Raw genomic sequence first — 27,416 nt, 5'->3', positions numbered from 1 at the left:
GGGCGGGGCTGGGCGGGCTCGCTGAGGGGCACGCGGCCGCCCCGCCATGTCGGTCCGCCGCGCCTTGGCGCTCGCCGCCTGCGGGCTGGCGGGCGGCTCCGTCCTGCTCTCCGCCGTCGTCGTGGGCAAGCAGCCGGCCCGCGGCGGCGGCGACAGCGAGCCGCGCCCGGGGGGCTCCGCCGTGCCCTCCGCCGCGCCGCCCGGCTTGCTGCTGCTGCCGCCCGCCGCCTCCTGCCCGCCGACCGCCGGCTGGATCGAGAGACCCGCGGGCAGCGGCAGCTACTGGGACAGCAACTGGGACAGGTGGGCGCGGGGCCGGCGCCGCTCCTCGGCCCGCTGTGCTGGGGCCGGGGGATCCCTGCGGAGCCCGGGGGGAGCGGGCTCGGGGCGGGCCGGGCCTCGGGGGTCGGGAGGCCTGGGGTCCCCGCGGGAGCAGCCCCGGCCCGACCGGGCACCCCCCGGCCAGCGGGGATCAGGACTGGTTTCCCGGGGCAATTCCGTGTGGAGATCTGCTCAGTGCGGAACGCAGCTGAAGTTGGTAAGCACCCGTGGAGCTCTGGAGCGATCGAGTGCTCTGGAGGGATGAGGCAGCTCTCTGGGTTTTGTTGACACAGCTCGGAGACTTGCCCTGTTCAGATCCCTTTATTCTGCTGCTTTCAGCCAGCAAGACTGCAAAGCCTTAGGCTTGTGGCAGATGTAAGCACTGGGTAGAAGACGTCCCTTTTTTTTTTTTTTTTAATAATTTTTTTTTTTTAACCACGTTTCGGTGTTGTTGTGTGTCTGCACTAAGGTTTCCAGCTCGCAGCAGCTCCCGTGGGGATGCCAAGGCTCTCCCGTGCTGGGCAGGCACTGCGCCTGCTGCTCCTGCTCTGAAATCCTTGGAAAGGCAGAGCCACTTTCAGCCCGGCTCTGTCGTGTTTTTCGGCATTGAAACACATTAACGCAAGGGTTGACTATATTTTTTCTGAATCTTTAATTAGAACGTGTAGATATCTGTGTTGAGCTTTGGCTCGTTTAGCAGCTATCTGGTAGAATTATCTCCCTGGGGAGACTTATGTCAGGGTCCAGTTTAATCATAGTAAATCCAAACTTAAGCACTAACAGATTTTTATTGTATAACGCATAGTTTTGATTTTTGAGAGGCTGCAGGATCAAATGGTCATATAAATAGGGCTATGTACAGTCCAGTGATAAAAATAAAACCTTCATTTAATGAGGTTATAGCTGGTTACATAGTTATACTGAGGAACATACTAAAGCTGATTGTTTAACTGCAGCTGCAGGCCTTCCTGCTTCTGCCAAATGGTTGATTTTCTTCAGGGATTATAAAGTACTTTCAGACTCATAATTTTGTTTTTAAACCAATCCAGGAAGTAGAGATTGTGCTATAAGTTACAGAGGTGTCACCACTGCCTGAACAAACACGGCCAGATAATACTTCCTAGCAGTTCAGGATAGTATATCACCGTTTGTCATAGTGTGCAAACAGTGGGAGTGTGAATGTATTACACCAGATCCATGTGTTTTCTGCTGCTTGCTGTCTGCCAGTTGGTGTGCTGGGGCTTAGGTTGTGCCTGCTTGAAATCTTAATCTTGGCTTTTGGATGTTATTGGCAGAAGCACTTAATGTGAAAAGTTGTTAAATGGCTTATAAATCCACAGAATATCTGACCACGGCTCTTTGGGGGCAGGGAATATTTAGAAAGGTAAGTCTTGAGCACATAACGAAATACTACAGTATTTTTTAACAACTGATGGCTTTTCAAGTTTGAAACAGAAGAGAGGAAATATCAGACTTGGTATTGGTCTGATAGGATGTCACACTTGCAATGTTGGATTGAGCTGTGCTACTTGCACAGGAATTGTACAGCTGACTTACTGGAGAAGATGGATATAGTTTCATTCATGTGGAATACTTCATTTCAGGCATCAGATGAATTACTCTCTTACTGCTTTATAAATGTGCTTGAATTGATTTTAGAAATTTTTTGTTTGTTTTCCTATTGTGTCTTGCCAGCAATATAATTTCCAGTAAATCCAAAGAAGTATCTTAGGAAATGGCAATAGAACATCTTGTTACTGGACTATTGTTTCATTTTTAATGCCTTGTTGAACTTTAGCAGCTTGAGGAATGTGTTGAGCCTCATTGTTTAATGGAAATCATGTGTTCAGTAAAGCAAAATGGAGGCAGGAGAGCTTTGCACAGCCAGTCTTGCTGTGAGAAATAGGTATGGAAATCAGCAATTTTCTGTGAACAAACCACTTTGTTCAAAACTAAATAAAAACCATATTTTTGATTTAAAAAATCTATCAACGAATAAAAAAGTAAGTTTATTTATAATGATGGAAGAAGTGAGGTCTGTTATGAATGAAATACGCTCTGAGGTGGAGTGACATAGCAAAAGGATTTGTGTTAGTGGGGTGGAGGATCAGTGCAGAGAGGGGCCCAGACCAGTGTGGGGAGGGTTTGGACAGGGTTGGTTGGTGAGGATTATGCAGGTTGCTGTTGGTAGTGGGAGATCAGTGAATCTGTGATAGCAGAGAGAGAGGGGAAGATGCCAGTGTCCTCAGGAGGAACCAGGTCAGCTGTCTGGGTGATGTGCAGAGCAGGGAGCACGTGTGACAAGTGGAAGAGAGATTAAAGTGGCATGAGGGGAGAGAGTGCTGAAAAAGATGAAAGGATAAATAAAACACTTCAGGCTGAAAAATAAAAGAAAGTGTTACTGGAGAGACCTGATGTGACCTAGTTTAAACCAGAAAATAATTCTCAATGTGCACTGCAGAAGGCTGGAGTCTTTCTAGGATGTTGTTAGGGGGTGTGTTTTTTTAGTCTTTTGATGTGATTGATAAGGTGCAAATTTTGTAGGTATTATCACAGGGCCTTTTAGATATGGAGCATTTTCTTTCTTTAATGATCAAAAGTCAAGACCTTTTCCTCTTTTCCTGGATATCCTTCCTGGTTAGTTTTTCTCGTAAAAACCCTAGTATTACACCCTAGACGACTTTCTGTTGCTTGTTGCTTTTATTTCCCAAGAATTAATTCAAGTGGCAAATTTATCTGTGTCAAGTTATACCTTTTCACCTATGCCATAAACTTTTTTTAGTGCAGGCATTTAGTTATACCCCTCACACAAAGGTTTGAATCAGTTTTGTGATACAAATGGCTAAATTGTCGGTTCTTCAGCTATATCTGGAAATAAGGCAAGGCTATATATCTGTAAAATTCCTCTGCCTTTTAGTCTCCCCTATCTAAAAATGACATTTTAAATGTGTTTGTTTAGACGTGAACCACTGGCTCTTATCAACCTCAAAAAGAAAAATGAAGAAACTGGGGAAGAAGAACTTGCCTCTCGCTTAGATCACTACAAAGCAAAAGCCACCAGGCACATATTCCTTATCCGTCATTCCCAGTACAATTTGGATGGCCGTGCTGATAAAGACAGAACTCTGACCCCACTGGGTAGGTACCACTAGCAGCATCATACTTTGCATTTTGAGGAAATTATTTTTTCACGTGTGCTGTCCTGATGAATACAGGTCAGTAGCTCAGCACTGCCCCAGGTCTTGCTGCCAAACCTTAATCCACTTTCTGGATTCCTTTGTGGCACAATGGTGTCATGAATAAGTTTGTTTCCTTCAGTTTTGATCCTCTAAATCCAAACATTAAGATGTGATTTAGAGAGTTCTGAACACACTCAGTTGTAAAGAAACTTGTCAAAGGAAATTCCCAATTATCTTAAGGTTGTTTGAGCAAATTTTCATGCCAGCTGATGTAATTCCTAGGGGCTGAGGCTTTTAAACTTCACTCCATTGAGATGGATTTCTCTTAAAAAGGTGACTTGTGTTTCTCGTAATTTAATCTGCTGATTCATTAAAAAGAAAACACCACTGACTTTCAGTTGCAGTGTTTATAATTAAATACATTTCACTTTTGCTGCTGTCACTGTTTGTGGGAGTACTGCTAATCAGTTACATGAAATGAGGATAACCTCTGTCTGTGTTAATCTTACCTCATTGATCCTGTGACTAGGTCTCAAATGCTAATTAGTATTACTTTTAATAATGAACTTTAAAAGCAGTGGACACTTTCTTGATTATATATGTGTCAACACTGTTTTCAGAGGGGGAAGAATTGTTATTGTAGGCTTTCTTCCACCCACGTCATAATTACTGGTGTGCAAACAGGAGTGAAATGCTAATTTCAGGCTTCATCTGATACCTTAAACTGGTAACAAAGCATAGTCTTAATCCTGTCCCAGCCTTAGGTAAGTGACTTAACCTGTCTGTTGTCTTTTCACCTGCCTGCCTGAAAGGTGGGGTGAACCTTCCTGAGGCTGCCCAGGTGCTGTGAACTGTGCCAAGCTGGGGTTGCCTTTATGAGCAGCAACACTGTGTCAGGCCTGAGGGGTCTGTTGCTTCCCTGGGACGAGGCTAGCAGTGATACTGAATACTTCAGTGGAAGTTGCTGAATAAGTTTTGAAATTTTTTTTTCCTAATTAAAACAAACAATTTTTTTCCTGCCAATCAAAATATGACTTGAAATTGACCAATCAGTAAGCTTGGCCTGAATAAGCAAGGACTGATAAAAATGCTTTCCAGTTGCTTTTTGAAAGAAAAAAACTTGACATGGATGGAAACCTTTTATGTGTGCTGGAGAACTCTTCTGGTAGTTTGCGTGAGGCGCTTCCAGGAGTGTCACCAATTTATGTAATGAATGTGCTTTTGAAGGTCGAGAGCAGGCTGAACTGACTGGACACAGGCTGGCAAGCTTGGGATTAAAATTTGATCAGATTATCCACTCTTCCATGACTAGAGCAACTGAAACAACTGAAATTATAAGCAAGCATCTCCCAGGTAAGAGCCTTCCCTTAATTTTTCATTGTCTTCTGATCCTTAAAATTGCATTCAGTAGAATTCAAAGCTTCTCCTAAAGCTTGAGGTGTTATTTAGCCATTTTCTAGTCCTGTGTGAATATATCTGTTTATAAAGAAACCTGCAGACATAATACTGCTTGTTTCCAGTTCATCTGTAAAACACATTTTTAAAGTTACACTGTTACACTTTGTAAAAGTGTAACAGGGAAAACTCACTTGCTGTTTTTTTCATAGTTGGAATAAGTTGTCTTATTGATGGTAAAACAACTCTGTTGGAGAGATTCACATCCCTTGACAGAACTGTGTAGACTAAAATGGACTTTAGGATGGAGAGGAAGCCTTCCTTAAAGAAATACACTGAAAAATGTATTGATTGTGGAGTTGTGGGACTGTTTGTAATGGCATGTGAATAACTGCATTCTGAGTGCGTACCTAATATTTCAGGAGTCAAAAAAATCAGTACTGATCTGCTGAGAGAGGGAGCACCTATAGAACCAGACCCTCCAGTCTCCCACTGGAAACCAGAAGCTGTGGTAACTTTTTCTTTAAAGTTTTTTTTGTTTATGGTTTGGTTTTTTTCAGTATACTGTATATGGACAGTAGCAGTAACTTGCAGTGTCTGAGCTGATGTTTGTTATCACAACCCTTAGATAATTGTGTATTTCCTCCTCCCCAGTAAGTGTGCAGACCAGTTAAAATAACCTGCAGCCCCTGAGCATGAGTTGAGCCTCAGGTGTGACCCCTGTAAGCAGGAGCTCTGGAGGAGCTGAGGGCCTGGGGAGTGCAGGCAGTGGCAGCTGCTGCTCTGAGCTGTGTGTAACTGTGACCTCGGTGCCTTTAGCAGTATTACGAAGATGGAGCTCGAATTGAGGCTGCTTTTCGAAACTTCATTCATAGAGCTGATGCCAAGCAGGAGGAGGACAGCTACGAGATCTTCGTGTGCCACGCCAACGTCATCCGCTACATTGTGTGCAGGTACAGGCTGGCTGCTCCCCTGGGGCTGCGCAGGGGAGGGCTGACTGGAAAGGGTTGGCTTATGGCACCACTGAGGGGGCAGATGTGTTGAGTTGGCTATGGTTGGAGATCAGTGCCTGCATTGTGAGAAGCTGCTTCTGCAACTTCCTCAAGGTACATTTGAAAATTAGAACACTTTCATTCTTATTCTGAAGCAAAAATGGCTAAATTGGTGAGACTTAACCTTTTTTGTACACCTGAACAGTTGCTTTCATTACCATATGCTTTTGCTTCCATAAACATGAGGGCAGGGCCTGTGTGGACTGTTGGAAAAGATTACAAATAGAGCATCTGACTGGATGCATCTCATTGGGGTGACATGAATTTGATCTTACATAATTAAAGATTGATTTAGTTTTGGGAATTCTTTACTAATGGAAATTTTTGAGTTATGTCCAAGTTGCATTAGTGTTTTTGCGGTAACATCCAGTATTGGATTAAGAGGAGAGTGGAACTTTCTGGTAACATCAAAGTTGTTCATAAAGGAGAAAACAGTTCTGGATCTTTGCCTGTCTCCGTATCCAGTCAGCTGAGTCTGTTTTATTCCTCTTCCCCATCGACAAAGCACTGTCTGTAAGATAATTTGTCGTGAGCAGGACAGATGTGATTAAACTTTAATCTGATCAATACCTACAACAATTTCAGTTAGCTTTATTTAGCTGAGCTAGTTAAATGCTGGCCTGTCTGCTCTGTGGGCTGCTTCAGAGCTTTTCAAAATTGCTATACTTAAAATTATTGATCAGGTAAATAGAATATTCTTTTCTGTGCTAAAGAATATCATGTTGCTCTTGCCAAGGCTTTTTCTGAAATACATCCTTTTTCTCTTTGCTGTTGCTTTCCTCTTCATTTTAATGTTTCTTCGGTGCCTTCTATTCCAGGCAATCTGATAGCACAATTGAACACAATCTATGTAACATTCCCTTTGAATCTAGCTTGGCTGTAGCTGGTATGTAATTTCTTGGGCTTTTTACAAGACTGTCGTAAGAGCCAAAACCAAGTTATTACTCAGTGTCAGAGGCAAGAGCTGTTTGAGGCAACACGGTATTTTTTCCAGCTGTTTAATAGAATTCATGGAGCACCTGTTGACTTAGGAATTTCAGAATGGCTGCAGAATGCTGTGTTTCTGTGGAAGGCACAAGGTCTATTTTTTGCCCTTCCTGGGAATGATGGTTCTGATGGAATGTAGTTCTTGTGAACTTCTTCCCTAGGCACATGCAGACCACTGGAGTGAATCCTGTGTCACTGCCTCTGCTGTGGTGGCATGGCTGAAATGGAGTGTGACAGTCACTGTCACATCCACCTCATCCCTCTGAAGGTGGCCCTGGGCTGCTGAGCCAGCTTTGCCCTGTCTCACCTGCACAGGTTTTGTGGCACTGCAGCCTCTCAGGGCTCTCAGGGACAGCTGGAGCCTGGGCCATGCCCTGTCCTGTGTGTGACAGGGCTGCTCAGAGCACTGCATTAGAGCTGCTACCTTCTGTCCACTTGAACTAATCCCGTCAACAGTAATCACACCCATCTGCTGGACTCTGCTTATCCAAGTGCACTCTTGGCCCTGCTCCAGTTACCAACACTGCTGGTTTATATGAGTTCCACAAGGAAAGTCTTTTTTATGAGTCTGACTGGGGGCACTGGTATCCAAGCTGCACAATGCCCACCAATTTTGATTTTTCCACTTTCTCTCCCCGCCCCGTTACCTGGGACAGAAGGTGATGCTGTGAGGGCATGTTAGTCTGTTCCTGAATTAATACTACATGTGTTTTTTTCATTAGAGCACTGCAGTTCCCCCCAGAAGGCTGGCTGCGACTGTCTCTCAACAATGGCAGCATCACTCACTTGGTGATACGTCCCAACGGCAGAGTGGCCCTTCGAACACTGGGTGACACAGGTTTCATGCCTCCAGACAAAATCACACGCACCTGAATGAGCAAAATGAAAGGATGGCTGTCCAGGAGCTGCCTCTAGTCTCTTTGCACTAGCACATTCTGCTACAGTACCACTAGATTTTTATTACGTTGGGGTGTGATGCTGTCTTAAAATATCCTTTAGCCTCTTTCCTCCTTCATATCTGCCTTTCAGTCCAGAAAAGAAGAAACCTTTGTAAGTCTGAAACTGTCCAGTCCTTATGTATTCCCCAAAACTCAAAGCTGAGCTGTGGAATACAGAGATTGAATGTCTGCTCAGCAGTTGCAAGAGCACGGACTTTTCCCCCACCCCGCTGTGAATTTCTCTAACCAAAGCTTGCTCCTGTGGGTATTTTTCTTGTGCAGGAAGGCAACTGGTGTGGGAACAGCCTTGTATCACACTGCAGCTGAAATGAAAGGTGAGCCAGCTTCTCCAGCTCCTGCAGAAGTGACAAACAGGGTATTCTGCTGTTCAAAGGACAAAGGGATAAGGCTTCAGTTTTTGTAAGCTGTTGAGTGTGTATGTTGATGTTGTGTCTTTGTTCCCCTCTGCCCCCACAAAGCTCATGTAAACTGTGCCTGGAGGTTACAAGCATAAAGGAAATAGGGTAAAAAACCATTTGCCTCAGAGCTGTGGTGCTAAGAACTAACAGCTGCTTATATTAAGTGTTCCACCATCCTCAGGATGTCCTTCAAGATGTTATTGAGAATGTTCTTCAGTCTTGTAAAGCCTTTAACTAAAACATGGTCTGGAGAAGGTTGTAGCGATGAGTCTGTAGCAGGAAGATGGAAGGAAAAGAAAGCAGCAATCTTCTCGAAGTGCTTTCAGTTACTGACTCATATTCTTGAGTACTCTTTCCCATTGATCTGTATTTGTTGATACCTTACTTTCAGAGCAGAGCAATACCACTAGTGAGTTCAGGGTCGTGATGCTGCAGGTCAGAGTTTCTGCAGCACTGGAGCAAACTGCTGTTGCCCAAATGGTGAGCAAGTGGCCATGGGATGGCTGTTCCAGGCCAAGTGCATAGGACAGGCATGGGGCAGAATGCTCCAAGTGCCTCCTTTATACAGCTCTGACACTGCTGGGCTTCTGGGAGGGGAGGGCTCAGAAGCATTCTGAAGCTTGCTGGGCACCTGAACTGCTGTAGAAACTTGGCTCAGTTAACAGGTGGAAGGTGGAGGCTTGGAAAGTTTTGCCATATCCATTTTCTGCCTTGGGGAAAGAGCACAGACTGTAGGACTGCAAACATAACTAACTTGTTTGACAGGTTCTCTGATCAGTAGGCATGTTGATGAGATGCTGAGCTTACTTCTGTCAGAGCTGTATGAAGCATTATCAGAGCACACAACTTATGGAGGATTTAAGAGCCTGATACTGAACTGCTACATCAGGATAATTTCAAGGAACTGGGACTGGTAGGGAACAAACTGATGTTGTGTAGTGCAAGGTGTGGGGGGGCAAGAGGATACCATCATGATGTATCTCTCATTGATGCAATGAGAATAATTTATCAGTTTTTGTCTATTAACTTTTTAAAAGTTTTGAATAAAATGCTTGGTCTCTCTTTCTTTCCTGTCTACGCAGCTGAATGGCTGCATGGGCAGCTGTAGCAAGTGTGGCAGGAGCTCTGCAGGGATTTCCAGTGCAGGAGCTGTTGTGTCCCACACTGCTCAGGGCAACAGCTCTTTTACCAACCCTCTGAACTGTAAACTTGAGATGGGAGCCAGAGCAGTTCATTCATCAGCCACAGAGCTGCTCAAGAGAGGAACTGCTGTAGCTTGAGCACAGCCATTTGCAGGGCTGTGTCACCACCATGAGGAGCAGGAGCACCAGCACCTGTAAGATGAAAATTCTGTGCATTTTTTTGTGTGTGCACATGTACCCCTCACACACATCCCCTTCTCCACCCCATGTCAGTGACCAAGCTCCTGGTGGGCAGCCAGAGGACACAACACCTGTTTGCACAGGTACAGAAATTAACAGTAGTTTCAGTGACACCTTAATTGGGGGTACAAAGTGTGAAATTTAAAATAATGTCTTTTTACCCTAGTTTGAGTTCCTGTCTCTTCAACAGTATAAAACTGTTCTTCTAAAGTCTGTGGTGGTGTAGTCCAAGCTGCAGGTATTGTGTGAGCAAGACCTGGACTAACCAGTGAGTCAGCCTGTCATGTCATCAACCCAGCTCCTTCTCCCCACATCCCATACACTGAACACAGGGTGACAGTTTCAGCTATTCAGTTGGTTTTTAATAGAAAGAGGGATACTTCTGTATTTTTAACATGACATTTTACTAATTAAAAAACAACCAACAAAAACACAACTAATTTTTTGCACTTTTAAAAGTGAACTTTTGGCCAAGAAAACACAATTGAAGCACTATCACTCTGATTTAAAGTGTCTCCACAGGCTCAGTGTTGAAGGGCTTTCTTCACAAAATCACAAATGATCAAATCGCTACATAAATTGCTATTTGTCATAGCTGAAGTAATAATACATTGTTAGAAAAATGACCTCTTTAAGTGCAGTACAACTGGACTAATGCACATTACATAACACAGTTTAAAAAAAAAATTCTCTCCTGACTGAACCAAAACAACATTACAAAGTGAAAGGCAAGGGGTGGGGTGAGTGAGTGGGGGTGGTGGGTGTCTGGCTACATGTACATACCAGTAACACATATTTAAATATTAAAAAAAAAAATAAAGCAAAGCATAATAAAGGTAAAAAGGACAAAGAACTAAAATGTTAATATCAGTCTCCTGGCTCAGTAACAAACTTAGCAAAAGGGCAATGCTGCTGTATGACTGCTCTGAAGGAGCAGCATGGAGAACAACAGCTGCACCCACAGCAACTTACCCCAGCAGTTTGGCTTTAACATGGTATTAGGCAATTATATCAGCTGATTACTTTCTCCAGAATGACAAAGATGTGATTTACATTAAATTATTTAAAAAATCCAAAAACCAACCAACCAGCCAAAAAAAAAAAAAGCCAACCCCAAACCTTCTGGAGTAAAACTGTAGGTATGTCAGACCTTAAAATATTTTGTGACCATGGAGCCTGCTGCATAAAAACAAAAAAATTAAAACAGCAATCATTTTTTAAAAACCCTTATGAAAAAGTCAGTTAATATACTTGGTAACAGCAGATTATGTTTGTGGTTCTTTTTTCAGAGATATTTCCTAAAGTATGACACCCCCCAAGCCCCTGTTACTTGTCTGGAAAATGACTGAATGAGGTGTTTATGTAAATTAGCTCTAATGTCCAGCTCCATGGAACTAGGCTTAATTTAAACAAAAGAGCAAAATAAGCCTTTTTTTTTTTTCTTTTTTTTTTTTTTTCAGAATAATTTCTAAAAGAGGAGTCTCTCCCCCACTGGAGAGCTATCGCACCAATTAATCCATCTTAGAGACATTAAAAGACATCCTATTCAGAAAGCCCAGAGAAAAACTGTTTTATTTGCCCATAGTAAGTGGATGCCACTTTTTTTTTTCAAACTTCTAAAAGAACAAAAATTCAATTAAAAAAATATATTACAAAAGGCACTACTAAGCTTGCAAAAGCATCAAGTGCAGTGTTTTAGGTTTGTACCAATCATGAACCTATGAGGGTGCAGAGTTTGTGTACAACAGTCACTGCCGTGTGAGCAGCTGGGAGCCCTGCGAGCTCCAGGGTCTGGAATGGCCCCGGCAACGTTGGGACCCCGTGGGGAGGCTGGGCAGGTTCCTCCTGCCTCCCACCGTGCTTGCTTCCACCTGCTGCCCTTCCCTTCCAGCCCTGAGGTGGCTCTGAGCTCTCACTCTGTGGCACCAGCCCCTCCTAATCCATCCCTTCTCACCAGCACAGCCCTGCAGAGCTTCATTTTCTGATCAGATTTATCTTTTAACAATAGATAGGTCTTTTTTTTTTCTTAAAACCTAGAGAGCTCTCTTTCTGGAAGCCTTTCATGCAATATTACAACCACTAGGCTTGGTAAGGAAAACTGGAGTTTTGAAAAGCTTTCTTATTCTCAGCACCATGCTGTCAATACAAGTCATTCTTACAGAAGGCTGAAGAATAAAATTACTGACTGCTGTAACAAAAACTCATTATCATGTCAACACTAGAGACACAGTAAAAGCTCAGATTTCAAAAAAGTATTTTTAGTCCTTAGTCCTCTCTGTTTACAACTGGGAAATAGCCACCTCCTGGGCCACTGGCTGCCATGCTAATATATTACAGACTAGACCATTAAGGTAAAGTATCTTGCTGGTAAATTTGCTGAGATTATTGCTGATGTGCTTCTGTGTAATAACTATTAAAATCTAGTGTTAACAGCTTCTCTGGGGAAAAAAAAACAGCTAATTTAAAATTTTTTTTTCTTAAATCTTCACACTACCACCTAAAGGAATCCCAGTAGTTTCTATAGTGCCCCATTCCTAAAGCAGGTAGATCAGGGTGTGTGTAACAGCCTCAGAACAAGCAGAGACTGGAGGGTCTCTGTGCAAATCTGTGCACACACACGGACAGACAGGTGAGTGTGGGTGTGGCTATCAACTGCCCAGCCCAGCTGGATCTAAGTACTCTCTGCTTAGTCACAGGGCTTCACATCCCTACTCCACACTGCAAAGGTGTCCTTGCACTCCCAGGGACGTTTCAGGCTTTTCACTCTGAGCATTCCCCCTGCAAGCAGGAGAATGTTTCCCTTCCTGCCATTGATTTCCTCCCCCGTGTTCTATTTGCTGATGATGTTTCCTCGACTATCCAAGGTAAAGAAAGGCAGTTGAGGGCTGTGTGTTCATTACAATAAGGATAAGTAGTGATAGCAAATACCACCATTGCTAAGGGACAGTTCAGTTCACCATGGTGGCAACAAGGGTTAATTTGGAGCTACTGGACAACTGCACTGTCACAAACTTCTTGCATATCACCAGTAATAATCTACCTCGTATATGGCATTAAGACATATATTCCATTTTTTAAACATACAGTTGTCCTCAATTGAGGAAAAATAATTAGCCAAGTACAAACCTCATGTCACTTTAGTAACATTGTAGTTTTTCCTCCGCTTTGACAATGACAACAGAACTGAAGTCCCGCGGTGATGAGCTGTTTTAGTGGACAGGAGGCTCTGAGAAATAGCGCAGCACAGCGGCTGGGCTGTAGCGCCCAGGGCTCCCTGGCTCTGGAGGGAACGAGGAGGAGCTGCTGTGCTTTCCTGGACTTCCTGGGATGGGACTGTTCCGCCCTGAATTAGGGTACACTGGGGCATTTGAAAGGCCAGCAGCTGTGGTTTGGGACCGGAATCTTGTCTTCAGTGCTGGACTTGGCCAGCTGAAAGAAACCAGAAGTCATGGTGCACTTTTTAAAGAAAACTGCAATAATGAGAGCAGCACTTTGACTTAGAATCACTTTAGATCTCAGAATGAAAGCACCAGCTGAGAAAAATCCTATCTGGTAAGAGACAGGTCTGGGAGAAGGATCAGGAAGAGCAGGAAATATTCTATATAGACATGCTGCCTCAGTCAGTAAGACATCACTTCTTTCAAAATGGCCATGAAGGCACACCCCATCCTCACATGAACAACTCCTTTGGATTGGGACAATATAGGGTAAAAATAAAAACGGTAATAAAGAGATGCCCAAAGACACTAAATTCACCCTAACATCCCTCAGCACAATCCAAGTAGCACAAGGCAACACAACGTTCCTGCACAACAGGGATGAGTTACAAACCAACAGCACAACTACCACTGAGTCCAATGAAGGACCCAAGTACCAAATCAGCAAAGTGAGACATTGGCCAAGAGGAAAATACTCGTGTCTGATTTGTCTGCAGAGACATGCTCAAAGTTACTTGGCATGGCAGTGGAATGAAGGAATGTGACTGCAGCACCAGGAAACTCCTTACCGATACACCAGCCCAAAAGGCTTGGTGATTAACTTCAGAAAACAGTTAATACTGCTGCATATTTAAAACATGGTTTTGTGGGCAACAAGGCCTGAAATTCTGCTATTCAAGCTGACCTGCTAAAAATTTGGTTCAACTCCTGTGACTGAGTTTGCAGCAATACCTTTGCCTGTCAGAGGAGGAGTAGGACTGCACTGCATGTTTCCATCTGTAAATCATCGGGTATTTCTGGGGATCAATCTCTGCTCCTTCTATTGCTGCTAAGACATCACTATCCAGCTTCGAGGGCTGCTCCCTAGAATGGAAACAGAACTAGATGAAAAGAGAACCATGTATTTGTTCAGGCAATAAAACATATCAATTATAAACCACTTAGTTTTTGTATAAACAAAGAGATTGCCTGTTCAAGCAAGAGTTTAAAAAGGCAATTCTTACCCAAGCAGAAATAACTTTAAATTGTCATTTGTGGGTGAAGTCTTCAAAGGAAACTTCTGGGAAGAAAGCTCGTGACGTTGTTGTGCCTCCTTAGTCTGAATTGCAGATTCCCTGGACATTCTCTCTTTTTCTAATGACATTTTGTGATCTGTCCTTAACTTGGTCTCTCCAGGTTTTCCTGTAACACTCGGCTCAGAAGAACTTGCCAGTGATTCTGCATAGCAGGTGTTGTCCAGAATTCCCTCATTTTTAGTTTTCTCAGTGATTTTATGAGATACTCCTGCAGCCCTTTGTTCTTGGAATGACAAGCTTTCAAATTCTGACATTAAATTGGAAATGGGTGACATGAGGCACTCTGACCTGTCATGCAGCTGCTTTCTGTCACTGCTAATCCTTTCATTGGACACAGGACTGCAAAATCCATTTTTGCTGGAAGCAGCCTCCTTCTCGTAGTGCCGGGGGGGAGCTGAGGTCTCTATGATGTTTCCTGCACACTCCATGGATAGGATATCACACTCAGCGTCTCCAATGGCATCAATGCTGGGCTCCTTGGACACAAGAGAGGGGCTGATCTTTCGTGCTGCATTTTGTCTGTTTTTAATTTCTTCTAAACTCATGTCATCATCATCCTCATCCAAAAATGCTCCAACAGAAATGGAATTGCAGGACTTTTTACTTTTGCCTGTGAACATTTTTAACAAGAGCAACACATAAAAAGACTTTAAACAGAATGTCCAGTAAATAAACTAGGAACAAATAAACGATCTTTATGGTTTATTCTATTTCCTGAAGACCTCTCTGATTTTAGGTAATAACAGCATGAACTAACCTGACTGCAGCTACAAATACAAAATGCACACATGGCAAGCAGTGGTCTAAGGTATGAAAGCTTTCCTGGGTTTTGCTTCTTGTGTCTTTCACCCTCACAGTTGTAAAGAATTATTCTTTTATTTTTAAAAAGTTATTTATTCTATATCTGTGGATTACAAAATTCTGTAAGATGAATACCCAAATGCTCTGAGTGAAAACATACTGAAGATAGTTTTCTTACAGGGATTTCATTTGGGGGCTGCACTCAGATAAAGTACTTCACATGAAAGATAAAGATTGCACTTCTCCCTACATTCCCAGGTGGTGGTGTCTCCTTTTTTGATACTGTAATCAGACTGTTTGGGTAACAGATGAATAACAGCAACCACAGCAGGTGAATACTGCTTCCCCTGGGCACCAAGCTTTTTCTGTCCCTCTTCTCCCCAGGTACAACCTATTGTTTGCAGCATTTGCCCTTTTCTTACCAGAGGGATGTGGAGTTTTATATCTATTGCAGGTTTCATTTTCCCCTGTTTCTGGCTGAGCCTTTTCGCTCATTTCACGATGACTCAGGTACTCTTCTAATTTTCTCAGCCCCTCCTGGGAAGACAGATCAACAAAACAGCCCAGAAATTCCCAGTATTCAACCCACGGGAACCCCAGTTCATGAGCTAACTCCCTGCAATAAATAAAATAAAACGAATCATTTGTGAAGACATAATTATTAGTTTGACAATAACTTTTCTGATCACATTTTAACAGCTATGAACAGGAGCACAAATGTGCAACCAGGCAACACAATCCCACAACAATCAACAGTCTGCAAAAGCACAGACACATCCTCAGCAATCAAATTATCATCTCGTTTGTTCTAGAGCATTTTCCCCATTTAATCTACTATTTTTGCAGTTAGCAGCATAAACATTGCTATCTTTAAGCTGACTGTAGCCAGAGATCAGACAGAGATGAATTCCCACTGATGCTGCATTCAACAGCTTTTTCTATTTGGGAATGGGCGAGGTAGGAGGAAGTGAGGGATTATTTTAAAGAATGAAATGCAGTCAGCTTTTAATGAAGTGTTTTTTTTTTTTTCCACATGCTGCTGATAGAAGGTATTTTAACTGCAAGGACACACCACATACACAGAGCTTTTAAAAAGCAGCACATTTGTATTAGGATCTTTTCATTCTGCTCCCTTTTAACAATCCCTCACTTTCATAGAACACTCTATACATAATTTTAGATCTGACAATTGAGGCAAGTAAATGTCTGTGAAAAGCATTTCACACATACCATCAAAAATAGCTAAAATACCTTTATCGCCAAAGCTAAGAAAGCCAGGTCTCACATTTTAGCTATTTTGTTTATACAAAAATACAGTAAAAATCCAACTACAAAATACTTCATTAAATATTTCTGCAGTGGCTTTTGCCTCAAGATATTGTTCATTAAGTAATAACTGTACTCTCAGCACAGTCTTTTGCTTTTAATTGCTTTATTATTATTTTTTATATTGAAAATCTTTTAGATACCTTCCAACTCTTTCAACACCTCTCTCCAGATCAGATTTCCTCACATTGTGAAAAAAGCCAGCTCTCTCTCGAGGTGGAGTCTTCCAAACCCTGCGAAATTCTTCAGCCTTTAAAAAACAGAAATAAATTCAAGAACCACCCTGCACAGTATGAACTAACTCAGTGTTGGCTACATGTCCACCTATGGGTCTAGAAGATGTTTAGCTCTTTGCTGTCCACAGGTGCTGCTCAACTCCACCTATGAACATCTCACACCAGATATGAAGTTACTCCTTTCACTACTGGTGGTTATTTTAATCTCTTAACTGCTCATGGAAGAGAAGGGCCATGATGTACAACCACCTGAAAATCAACTGCACAGATGCCACACCTGCTCAATTTGTGTGCAGCAGGAAATAGAAGTGTCTTGTAATTTTGCCGTGTCATTTTATTGAATTACAAATGCTTCATGGTCACTGTTTTCTAGGGTGCAAAGGGGATATTTTTATATGCACAGACTTGCTACAATTATTAGAATAAATTCTTGCTGTCTATTTTGAACTTGGAATGCCTCAAGGAAAATTTTTTGCAAAATCCCATACTTCTTGACTTTATATGACAAAGATCGCAATGATGACTAAGACATTCAGACATTAAAAATAACTGTCAGCAAGCAAAATTATGAACTGTTTACAGCCTAGGTATTTTTCAGAGCACAGGTGATAATTAAATTTCTGTCAGTAAAACAGAAAATTGATCAAGAACATTTAGAAGAAAAAGCATTAAGCATTTTGGTAAAATTCAGTCTTGAAGAATTCAAGCATCAGATGACACAAAGTCCTCCCCTGTATTTATTCATTGTTTCTGAAGCTGTTGTACTTGCAGCATGTTCATATTAAACAAATGAGTCAAACAAACACCTGTAAGTTGAGAATATATTTAACAGATATATCTAAGTATTTATTCTAGAAACTAAAGATTTTGCTTTTCCCCTATAAAATCAATACATTTCCAAAACCATCCCAACACCTACTACTTCGTTGTCAGTTTTTCCATCTAGAAAAATGTATTAATTCAACAAGCAGAGGTTAAACTGCTTCTAACATCCAGTGGCACTTTCTAGAAATGACATAAAGACATGGTTAAGACTTTTTAAACTGATTTATAGCTGCATTGAAACCCTTTGCTTCAGATTAGAAAGTTACAGCAATTGTCCGTAACAAATGAGAGGTTTGGCAAAGGTGCTTTTGGAATAAATTCCGAGAGGAAAAAGAAAGCAATTTTTGACTGAACTTCCATTCTTCTTATTTACACCACATTTTTGTTTTCAGCAATAGAGTCACATGAAGTTCTCCCCTTACCTTTGAGGGGCTCATGGGGCCTGCAAAAGCTCTTATGGACAACACTGGGTCTTTGGGGCTGCCAGGGTATTTAGACCAAGTTCTCTGGGGACAATCGTCTGTCTGATCAGGCGACCACGGCGCCCCGATGACTGGAGCTGAGGAATTGTCTTCTGCTCTCAGGAGTGGTACATAATAGCGACCTAAAAAAAAGAATGCAAAGCTTTCTCAGGAAGTTTATCAGCCTGCTGCTTCTTCCTGGACTATCAGTGCACCTGTACACCAAACCATCTGGCTTTATTTCATTGGTAAATCTATCTGTAACTCAAACTCACTGCTTTGGTGATTACAGATTGAATTTTACTGCAGGTTCCCTTCTCTTTCAAACACAAAAGCACCTGCAATGATACATACAGCACTTCTAGAGCACTTCCCTCAGGGTCTTTAACAGATTTCACAACCTCCTTTTGCAAATGCCTGAACACACACGATGAAACAGAGAAAGTTCTATGTCAAGGAATTTACAGGACTCTCCAGCATGACAGATACATCTCTTACCCTGTACAGGGCTTTTGTTTCTTTTAGATTAAACACTGAGCTCCAGGTTTGCTGAATCAGGGCCTTGCCTAGGTTATACAGCCATGAAAGCAACCTTGTGATCCATATATTAAGAGTTCTAACTGTCATTTAGAAGACAGAAAGTTTTCTGTCCCTGCTCAGTTTTAGTTTCCCTTTTGTTTTCACAACATTGTATAGCAGCATCATTCATGAACTGAAATGCTACAGAAAGCAAACAGAAGACAAAAAGAGCCAAAATACAAGCCTGATAAAGTACAAAACTCTGCATACAGACCTTTCAAGTACTCCCTCAGTTTTTCTTTCAGTTCTGCAGATTTATTCTTGCTTCTTTCACAAACTACCTGTTAATACAATTTTTGCTGTTAGTACAGCATAAGAACCTCATTTTCAAACCAACTGCAATGAGTGTTCTTCCTGAACAATCACATTATTGGCCCCTACCCATCCCACTCAGTACTTTTAATTCACAGCAGACCAAGACACTAAAATACATCCAAATCCATAAATTCTAAAACTTTTCCACAGACACAATCAACACAAAATATTTTTAATGTTATACAAAATTTACTCTTTAATCATGACACTGGTACCTTACTGCAAGTCCTCTATCTATGGTAATCAGTAATGTCTGCATATGAAAAATACTGATCAGGGTAACATTTTTGGGATTGCTGTGGATATGGAGAGACTTACTTCTGCTGGAGTTTGATCATATTTGTTTCTTGGATTTTTTACAATGGCTGGGTGTGAGGTAAGCACGTTGACAACATCCAAATTCCCAAACTTGCAGGCAAAATGCAATGGAGTATCAAACCACTGCAGTGGGAAAAAGGGAAAAATTCACATGCACTTTAAAGATTATAAAGTCAATACCACACATTTAATTTTGAGACTGAGGAAAGTAAATGCATGTCATGACTGATTATCCCAGCTCTTAACAACTCCTTTCCCACCACAGTGCAGAATAATGATTACCAAAACCCACAGAACTCATTAACAGCTCCCCTTCTGTTCTCTTTCAGTCTCCCTTACACATCCTTAACCTTCCAGTTGTTTCCCTAATAATAATAATAATAATAATAATAATAATAATAAACAATACTAAACAATAACAATAGTAATGGTAAAAAACCAACAGGTAACCCCCCAAATCTTACCATTTTATCTGGTGTGTTCAGGTAAAGGTCAACAATATACTGGATGCGTTTCTTCAACATGACATCATTATCATCAGGGTACATCAGCCGCATGAATTCTGGATTTTCCAGAGTGTCCAGCAATAACTGGCAGATAGCAGGCTGATTCTCCTTGGCAGCAACATGCATAACGTTGTACCTACATCCTTCCTGGAAAAAAACCAGCAACATTAGAATGAACCCCAATCCAAACAGCTCCCTTACACTCCATACATGTAACTTATTCAGCTGTGAAAATACAAAGGTTTCCAAACTGAGCCTTATACCAACATTTCTGTAAAGACTTATCTTTACACCCACATTATCTTGTAATTAATAAAATTATTCTTATTCTCATATTTTCTTCAGTGAAAGAATGCTGCAAAGAAGTTGTATTAAGACATGACACAATAAAGGGAGGTAGGAAGTTCATTTTACAAAAAGAGCAGGAAAATGCGGATAAATAGATACAAAAAATTGAGCCGTGCTTTGTTGTATTACATAAAAAATTTCAACAACTTCACAAAGCTGGTCTGATACAAGCTGAAGAAAGATGTCAGTGTTTGCTACATGGCACCTAATACATGCATTTAAAATTTAATAGGGATGCTTAAGTAAGCAATGCTGTAGGAACACCTAATTACAGCCTTGGCCCTACCCTGGTCCTTAAAATTAGTCTATTTTAAAACAGATTGCAATTACTTCAAGGAGACTAAAGAATAAAAAGACAAGACTATTCTTGCACTACTGGATAAAACTACTCTTTTCCTGAAGAACTGCACATAGAGTTCCTTTACCTCTGCTGGAGCAAAGGGAACTGTCAGAGTGATTTATAGAGAACAACCCCAGCTGTTGTCAATAAACACAGAAATCCTGCACTGGGTGCACAAGATGTCTTGAAGGATCAGCAGGAAACATCATTCCTTCCACTCCTTCTTTCAGGCCCCAAAAGCTACATCACTAAACCAGAACTTGAATTTTCCTGTTCTGTTGTTGTTGTTTACCTGTACAATTGTTGGGTTGTCTCCTGACCCAATCAGATAACGAGGGTTACTCCAAATAAGGTCTGAAAACGTGGCTGTGTCTCCTTTCTCGACAGCTTTCCGAAGCTTAGCTGTGAGATCTTGAGTCCGTGGGCTTTTGTAGCTGTTGGCTCTCTCCTTATTTGCAGTCTCACTCTCAGGGGAGCACAAGCCATCTATCAAAACACAGACCACTCGTTTCTAGATACATTCTTTCCAGTGATTATCATTTTTACACACAGGCCATGAAAATTAATACATGGTTTAGATAAAAAGCACAATTTTGCATCTTTAATATACAAGAGTAAGGAAACTGAACTCAATAACAAGACATTTAAGTACACTCGTAGTTAGTAATAGGGAGGGAGAGGAAAATGATTAATCATCTTGTAAAACTGTTTCAGACTTTAATAGGGACTGGTAAACTTTATAATTAACAGTCTCCTCCCATCCAAACTGAAAAGCAAAATTCAGCAAAAACCAACAATTTTTTGAATATTAAAATTGCTTCTGCATTTCTGTGACTCCTGAATACCTTTAATCTAGCAACTGGGGACACAATGAAATATGATCAGTGCTTACCATCTTATTTCTGAACTTACAAATGTACTTAATTAAGGTCAGTTTTAATATACACTGCAATTTTATCAGCATCTTACTAAACCTGAAAATCCTGAAGTCCATGAGTAAAATCAAATCCTCACAAACATGATCATGGACTACTAAGCAAGGTATCTATGCAGACCATTACCTACATTTCAGCTTTAGAAGAGTAGCAATGTTTTTTTACATTTAAAACATTTTCCACATTTTAAACATTTTTACACTTAAAAGTTCTTTTAAACTTCAGTTTATTGAATGCTTCACTCTTTGAATTTTTTCTGTTATCAGTATATTGGTAAGGCAGTTGTTGCTTCTTCTCTCACAAAAAAAGAATGCTATTGCATCTACTGTACAGAGATGAAGTCCCCCACTTACCTCTGTTAAATGATCCCATTTTCACTGGAGACAAACATAAAGAGGACTTGCCTGGAGATGGGAAATAATCACAGATTCCTTTAGCAAATTTCTCAGCATCCTCTCTGTTTGTAAAAGCTTTAAAACGGGAACCCTTAATCATCTTAACAGCCTGGAGAGCTTCCTTTCTGTCTTCATAAACATGTATTCTTTCTGCAACAAAGAACCACCAAAGTTACATTATTTCAATACTCTGACTTCAACTCCTGGAAACAGATTACAAAATCCTTAGACTATCATTCCAGCCTTGAGCTCCAACAGTTTCTCTTCTAAACATGGCATAAGGATCAAAAGTCTTTTTAAATCTTCTCTCTTGGAACCTGAGTAGGAGCCTCCCTCACTTTCCAGGTAATGCCAGGTGAGATGTGTACAGGGCTCAGCCATTCCTATAAACCAATCCATCAACCAATACCTGAACACCCCTTTTAATGGATGGGCCACCTTCAACAACCACCTCACTTCCAGATGGAAAAGCAAACTCAGAGCTTATTCTGAGCTTATTGCATTACTTTTGATGTTCTCTCTGATGTTCAGAAAGACCTACTTTGTAACTGATCCACTGTCACAACTTTAAGATCTCTATGGAGAACCTTAGATAATAAACAAATTCTTCATTTTAATGATATTGTTCAAGTAAGGATATATTAATGTACCTTTTCTTAGTAAGAATCCTTACTACAGTCTCAGAGTAAATGATCCTTTGTGCACTACTCTACTCCTGCCAGGAACAGAAAGGAAGACATGAAAACTTTTAGAAGAGATCATTTAAGCTTCAACTGATGACAGTATAAATATTTTTTTTATTGTTTAATTACAAGATTACTTTTTATTCTTGAGGGGGATTAAAGGTACAGGAGGGGTCCAAGAGTAGCAATAGGAAATAATTTTCTTCATCTGAGCTACATCAGGTAGAGGATCCTCATGTGTAGCAACTATAATGGCAGAACACCTGGGATGTCCTATAACAGTATTTCTCAGCCTCAAGAGCAAATAAATACTACTTACAGGAACAAAGAAATACTTCAAACAATGCTCACAATACTAATGCAGTGGTGTTCACCCCACCTGCTACATAAAAGACATCTAGTCAGACATGACTGTAAAGTGCTTATCACTGGAAATAAGGGAGGTCAGTATTTACCATTCCTCGCCAATATATCATCATAAACTGGGCAAACACCATAGAATAGTGGAGGATCTTTGGATGGTGTCTGAGCAGGGATTTGTGACTCAGCACCACAGGCTGGAGCTGAACAGCTCATGTGTGTCACAGCCTCTTCTTCTGGAGGGTTCAGACCCACACAGTACCCAAAGTCTGTCTCCTCAGAAGCATTTCCGTGGCCGTTGTGATTCGCTGGGACATCTCCAGCAGCCTCCTCTGACAGAGCAGACCCTTTTTCCTCCAGTGCTCCTTGCTGCTCCAACAGTGCCTGAGCCAATTTTTTTTCAAAAATAAACCTCGTAGTTGCGGTAATGGGTCCACATTTCAGTCCTGCTCTCATAATCTCTTCTCTAAGCTCATCGTGGCTGAGCTTCTTCAATCGGGATAATATTGTATCCATTGTTACTTCACCTACAGGAAAGGCAAAAAAAGAAGAGGAGAGAAACTGTAAAAACCACAACCTTTCTTCTGCTATTTAAATGGTGTATTGAAGCCAAAGAAAAATGCGCCTCTTAACAATTTCTAGGGATTCTGAAGAGATTCTTGCAGCGTAGAGAAGACAAAATATTTCTCAATTCAATGCGTTATACACGTTTTTAAGCTACCACACCTATACCAAGTTTACTTCCTCCTCTCTCAGTGACCTAAAAGAGTATTTATAGCCCACTTGTTTTTCTTGTTTGTCCTATTTCAATTTATTCTGGAGTGAAAATTCAATCCAGAGGATTTATTCATCAAAATTGATTCCTGACAAGAAAGGCACAATCCATGTGTGCAATGCAGCACAAGGACACGAGCACCAGTCAGCCCCAAGAAAAGGGGCTGCACCTATGGCTGAAGGCACAGAAGTATTTCTAGTATTTCCTCAGGATTTTCTGGCTGTCAGAAGTCTAAAGCACATGCACAACATAGCAACCAGGGCAGGCTTCCTCTGGCTGTGATGCAAGGCTGGAATTATGTACACAACATGGTGTTTCCCAGGCCTGTTTTGAGAGCAAACAGCCAGAAGACAAAAACAACTGATCTTTTCAGATCTCCCTCTCCAGCAAGAAGCAGAAGCTGGAAGAACTTCTCCATTTCCAAAGGAGAAATCATCTCTGCTATGATACAAGACCCCCCAGCTCACGTCTCTCCATGTAACCCACACTGACAGCCTCCACACTGGTCAGCGAGAAGATACTAAATCTAACCTGATGCCAATGCAAACTCCTCACTGTGAAAAACATAACCCAAAAATACAGGATTTGGGCAGCTCAAGAACGTAAGAAGCTTGCAAGTCATTTCATCAGGTACTCCAACCATGTACCTCCACACAGGCTGTGACTCCTGCTGCACCCTGCTCAGGAAGGGAAGCTCCAGACAGAAAAGGTTCAGCTGTGCTATTTCCTCACCTTGCTTTCCCTCCTGCCTTACACTGCCCCTTCCTCCACTGCTGAGCCATTGCACAGGTTGTACTGCTTTGGATAGGGACAGGGGTGTATGGCAGTTTTAGTACATTATTTTCAATTTCAGGTTTCATCCTCAGTTAATGAACCTTAACGCTACTTTTCATATGTTAAAAACCAAAAATGCACACAGGAAATTTTTTTAACTTTCAGCAACAGTCAATATATCCAAGTAAAATTTCCACTGGAATCTGATTCAGAACAAACACATTCCTAGTATTAGGAAATATTATGAAAATGCACTTAATGCCAAACTTAAATAGTCTTTCAATTCTTAAAAGTTGACAGACATGTGAGTTTGAGGGCTGTTTCCCTGGAGGGAAATTTCCTTTGAGAGCTGTTTCTTTTTTTACGAATGTCTTATTTTGAATGTCTGTGGTTACAGAAAATACCTCAGTCCCTGAACATTTCACAAGTATTAACTGGAACCTCGCTGAAACAGTGGGAAATGAGAGTATTTCCAAGTAAAAAACCCCACCAAACAGCAGCAGAGCCACAGCTGATGCTGCTGAGCCACTTCCCCAAAGCATTGCTGTTCCCTAGTGATTCCGAAGCCTCCAAGCAACCTCATTGTTTCGATTATCTGACTTGCCCACAAGATTACAAAGAGAGACATGAAAGATCTTCTCACTTGTTTTCAATTCTTTATCCTCTGTTTTTAAAATAAATTTGGTGCCTTTGTGTTTTAATCAAGGGATGCATCCCTAAGGTCAATTAGAATATCCAAAATTGCTATTCTAAGGATCTTCCTTTTGAGACTGCTTAACTGAAAAATCACAAGATGAAAACTCAGGGGTAAGAAAGTTCATTGCAAAAACAGCTCAAAGAAAACACTTTTAAGAGTCAACAAAATTCCTTAAAGAATTAACTGGGAAATGCTCCTATTTTTAGGGTTCAGCAGCAGCACCATCATTCTGCAGAAGAACAGACCTGTACATATATATAATTCATGCACTGAGAGTAGACAGGAACACACAAAAATCCTTTTAGGCCTGTGGTTAAGCAAAAATGCCATGAAGGAGCTCTCTGCTTTCTTGTGTTTTGACAGAACCTGGCACGTAAAACTTAGTGCTCCAAATTTTTTTCATCTATTTAAAAAAAAAGTCATTTGAGTGCTTATTACAACTCTGGCACAAGTAGATCAAAATGAGATGGCAAAGCAGTCACAGTGAAGAAACAGTTTTAAGATCTGTCCTTAGGATGACGAGTTTTCTACAACTAATTTAATGTGGAAATTGGGAAAACATTGCTGGAATGACAACACAGAAGTCTCACAAAATCTGTTTGTGTTCTGACAATAAGACTTCAGCTAACTTAGATACGCATTATTGGTTTTTAACTTCATCACCGATTTTTAATCTGTCCAAAACAAATTTGTGACTTGCAAATCTGAGAAACACCAACTGCGTGGTTTCAGACAATCCTTCAAGCATTTGTTACATCCAGGTGCAAAAGCGAATTATTTGAATCTTAAAATGGATTATGTAAATACAAACGATCCAGAGCACAGCCAGCACTGATGTAGCTACCTCTTCCAGTTCTAAGGCCTTGCAAGTTACCTTTGCAAATACCACTAACTGCTTTAACAGCAACCACATCTGAGGGTTCGTCCAAACCAATTAACACCTGGATGAATGAGCAAGAGTTGTATTTTCCCTTGTCTCACTGGATCAGTATGAAACAGCAGAATCTGCTTCAAAAATAATGAAGACTAGACCCACGACGGAATGAACGACTAACTTTTAAGGACAGCAGTCCTATATAACTCCATTACTATCATTAAATCCTTCAATAAATGAGTAACGTGTAGGAAGACTGGTTTTGTTTTGTTGGTTTTTTTTTCCGAGGCAGGAATGGAGAGTCACATCCTGTGTTCGGCTGATAGGATTTGCATATGTTAGAGCAGCCGTGGCTCCGCGATGGGGATTTGCCAGTACCGCCTGTGGCCAAACGAGCCACCAGCTAAGACCTACGTGGCTGAAAGGGAGCTGCGAAACAAACTTGCAATAAGCCACGGGAAAACAAGGCGAGGAAAAAGGGACAATTTCTCAGGAAGGAGAAACGCGCATCTGTGTCTAGAGCTGGACTGGGTGGGGATGCGGGGAGCAGCAGCAGGAGCGGGGCGGGTGGAGCCGAGCCGAGCCGGGCCCGGGCCGTGATAAAGCGGGAAGGGAGCGCGGCGGCGGGGCTGGGCCCGCGGGAGATCCCCGAGCGCCGCCCGGGAGGAGCGCCGGGCCGCGCCGGGAGGCGGGAAGAAGGGCCGCGCGGCCTCCCCGGGCGGTGCCCGCTGCCCACAGCCCGCTGCCGGCCCTCTCGCGCGGCGAGGGGCAGCGCCACCCCCCCGGCCTCCCGAGTCTCTCACCTGGGCGGCTCCCGCTGCAGCGCCGGCTCCCCGCGGCCAGCGGCGCCGGGGCGGAGCTGGGAGCCGGGGAGGCCGTGGGGGTCGCGGAGGAGGTGGCGGCCGCTGCCGCCCGGCGGCCGCCCGGCCTCCTGTCCCGTAGCCGCAGCAGCCAGCCCACGGCGCCGATGACGGCGCAGGCGGCCAGGAGCTCCCAGCACGGCCATCGGCCCCAGCCGGCTCCCCACAGCGAGTCCCAGCCCCCGGCGGCCCCGACCCACCGCTCCATGCCCGGCCCGCGGCCCGCCCGCCGCACGCCGGCTGCGCCCGCACGCCCTCAGGGACGGTACCTCCGCGGCCTCGCGGCTTCCGCCTCCTCCGCCCCGCGCCCGCCCCCGCCCCGACAGACGCGGCGGCTCCGCCCGGCGCTGACGGGGCTGCACCGCCCGCCTGGGCCTCACCGCTACCGCGGCTCCGCGGCTGGGACAGGCGGGCAGGGCGGGAACTGCAGCCGCCCGTCTGCCCGCGGCCAGCGCGCCGTGTGCCGCCAGCCCTGCGGGGCGAGGGAACACGGGCACTGGGAGAGGCCGCTTGAGAAAGGGTCGGTCCGGGTATTAACCTCAAAGTGCTGCAGCAGGCTCGATAAGCCATGAGAGATGGAAAACCACGAAGAAGGAGGCCTCTAGTGCAATAGCAGGAAGCAATTCCCTGTGCAGACACAGCATTCCTACCTTAGAGGTACAGTTACCTGTGCTCTGACCAATACAGGCACTTGCTGGTGTAAGTTGCTGTCCTTACAGAAGAAAACAGTATCCCTTTAACTCACACTGTTTAGTGTGGCAAGCAAGATACAGTAATTTCTCTCCTCGTCACTGAAATTGGCTAAGTAAGAATGAAGATGTC

The 27,416-nt window shown here is 42.7% G+C and overlaps 2 protein-coding genes across 3 annotated transcripts; one reads left to right on the top strand and one right to left on the bottom strand.

Annotated features, from left to right (window-relative positions):
* Positions 1–9,340, top strand: PGAM5 (PGAM family member 5, mitochondrial serine/threonine protein phosphatase). Of its 2 annotated transcripts, none has more exons than XM_085075784.1 (6): positions 1–303; positions 3,281–3,459; positions 4,728–4,853; positions 5,318–5,406; positions 5,718–5,848; positions 7,657–9,340. In XM_085075784.1, the coding sequence occupies exons 1-6, from the start codon at positions 47–49 to the stop codon at positions 7,805–7,807; spliced, it is 933 nt and encodes a 310-aa protein (XP_084931910.1). In that variant the 5' UTR covers positions 1–46; the 3' UTR covers positions 7,808–9,340. The 2 variants fall into 2 exon arrangements, with proteins under 2 accessions (XP_084931910.1, XP_084931909.1); XM_085075783.1 differs by having other exon boundaries at positions 2–303; positions 5,715–5,848.
* Positions 9,341–10,013: 673 nt separating this feature from the next.
* On the bottom strand, positions 10,014–26,802 carry ANKLE2 (ankyrin repeat and LEM domain containing 2). The gene is made up of 13 exons (XM_085075782.1): positions 26,538–26,802; positions 22,710–23,141; positions 21,530–21,721; positions 20,534–20,727; positions 19,512–19,700; positions 19,048–19,170; positions 18,629–18,695; positions 17,797–17,978; positions 16,457–16,563; positions 15,410–15,603; positions 14,115–14,796; positions 13,843–13,974; positions 10,014–13,102 (listed from the first exon to the last, which is right to left on the bottom strand). Exons 1-13 carry the CDS (start codon positions 26,800–26,802, stop codon positions 12,883–12,885), a joined length of 2,979 nt encoding a protein of 992 aa, XP_084931908.1. The 3' UTR covers positions 10,014–12,882.
* Positions 26,803–27,416: the final 614 nt, after the last annotated feature.

The sequence above is a fragment of the Lichenostomus cassidix genome, chromosome 15 (assembly GCF_008360975.1).
Source record: "Lichenostomus cassidix isolate B80296 chromosome 15, HeHo_3.0, whole genome shotgun sequence".
Classification (NCBI taxonomy): domain Eukaryota; kingdom Metazoa; phylum Chordata; class Aves; order Passeriformes; family Meliphagidae; genus Lichenostomus; species Lichenostomus cassidix.
Note: the sequence above shows the minus strand (reverse complement) of the source record. Positions and strands in the feature narration are given on the sequence as shown.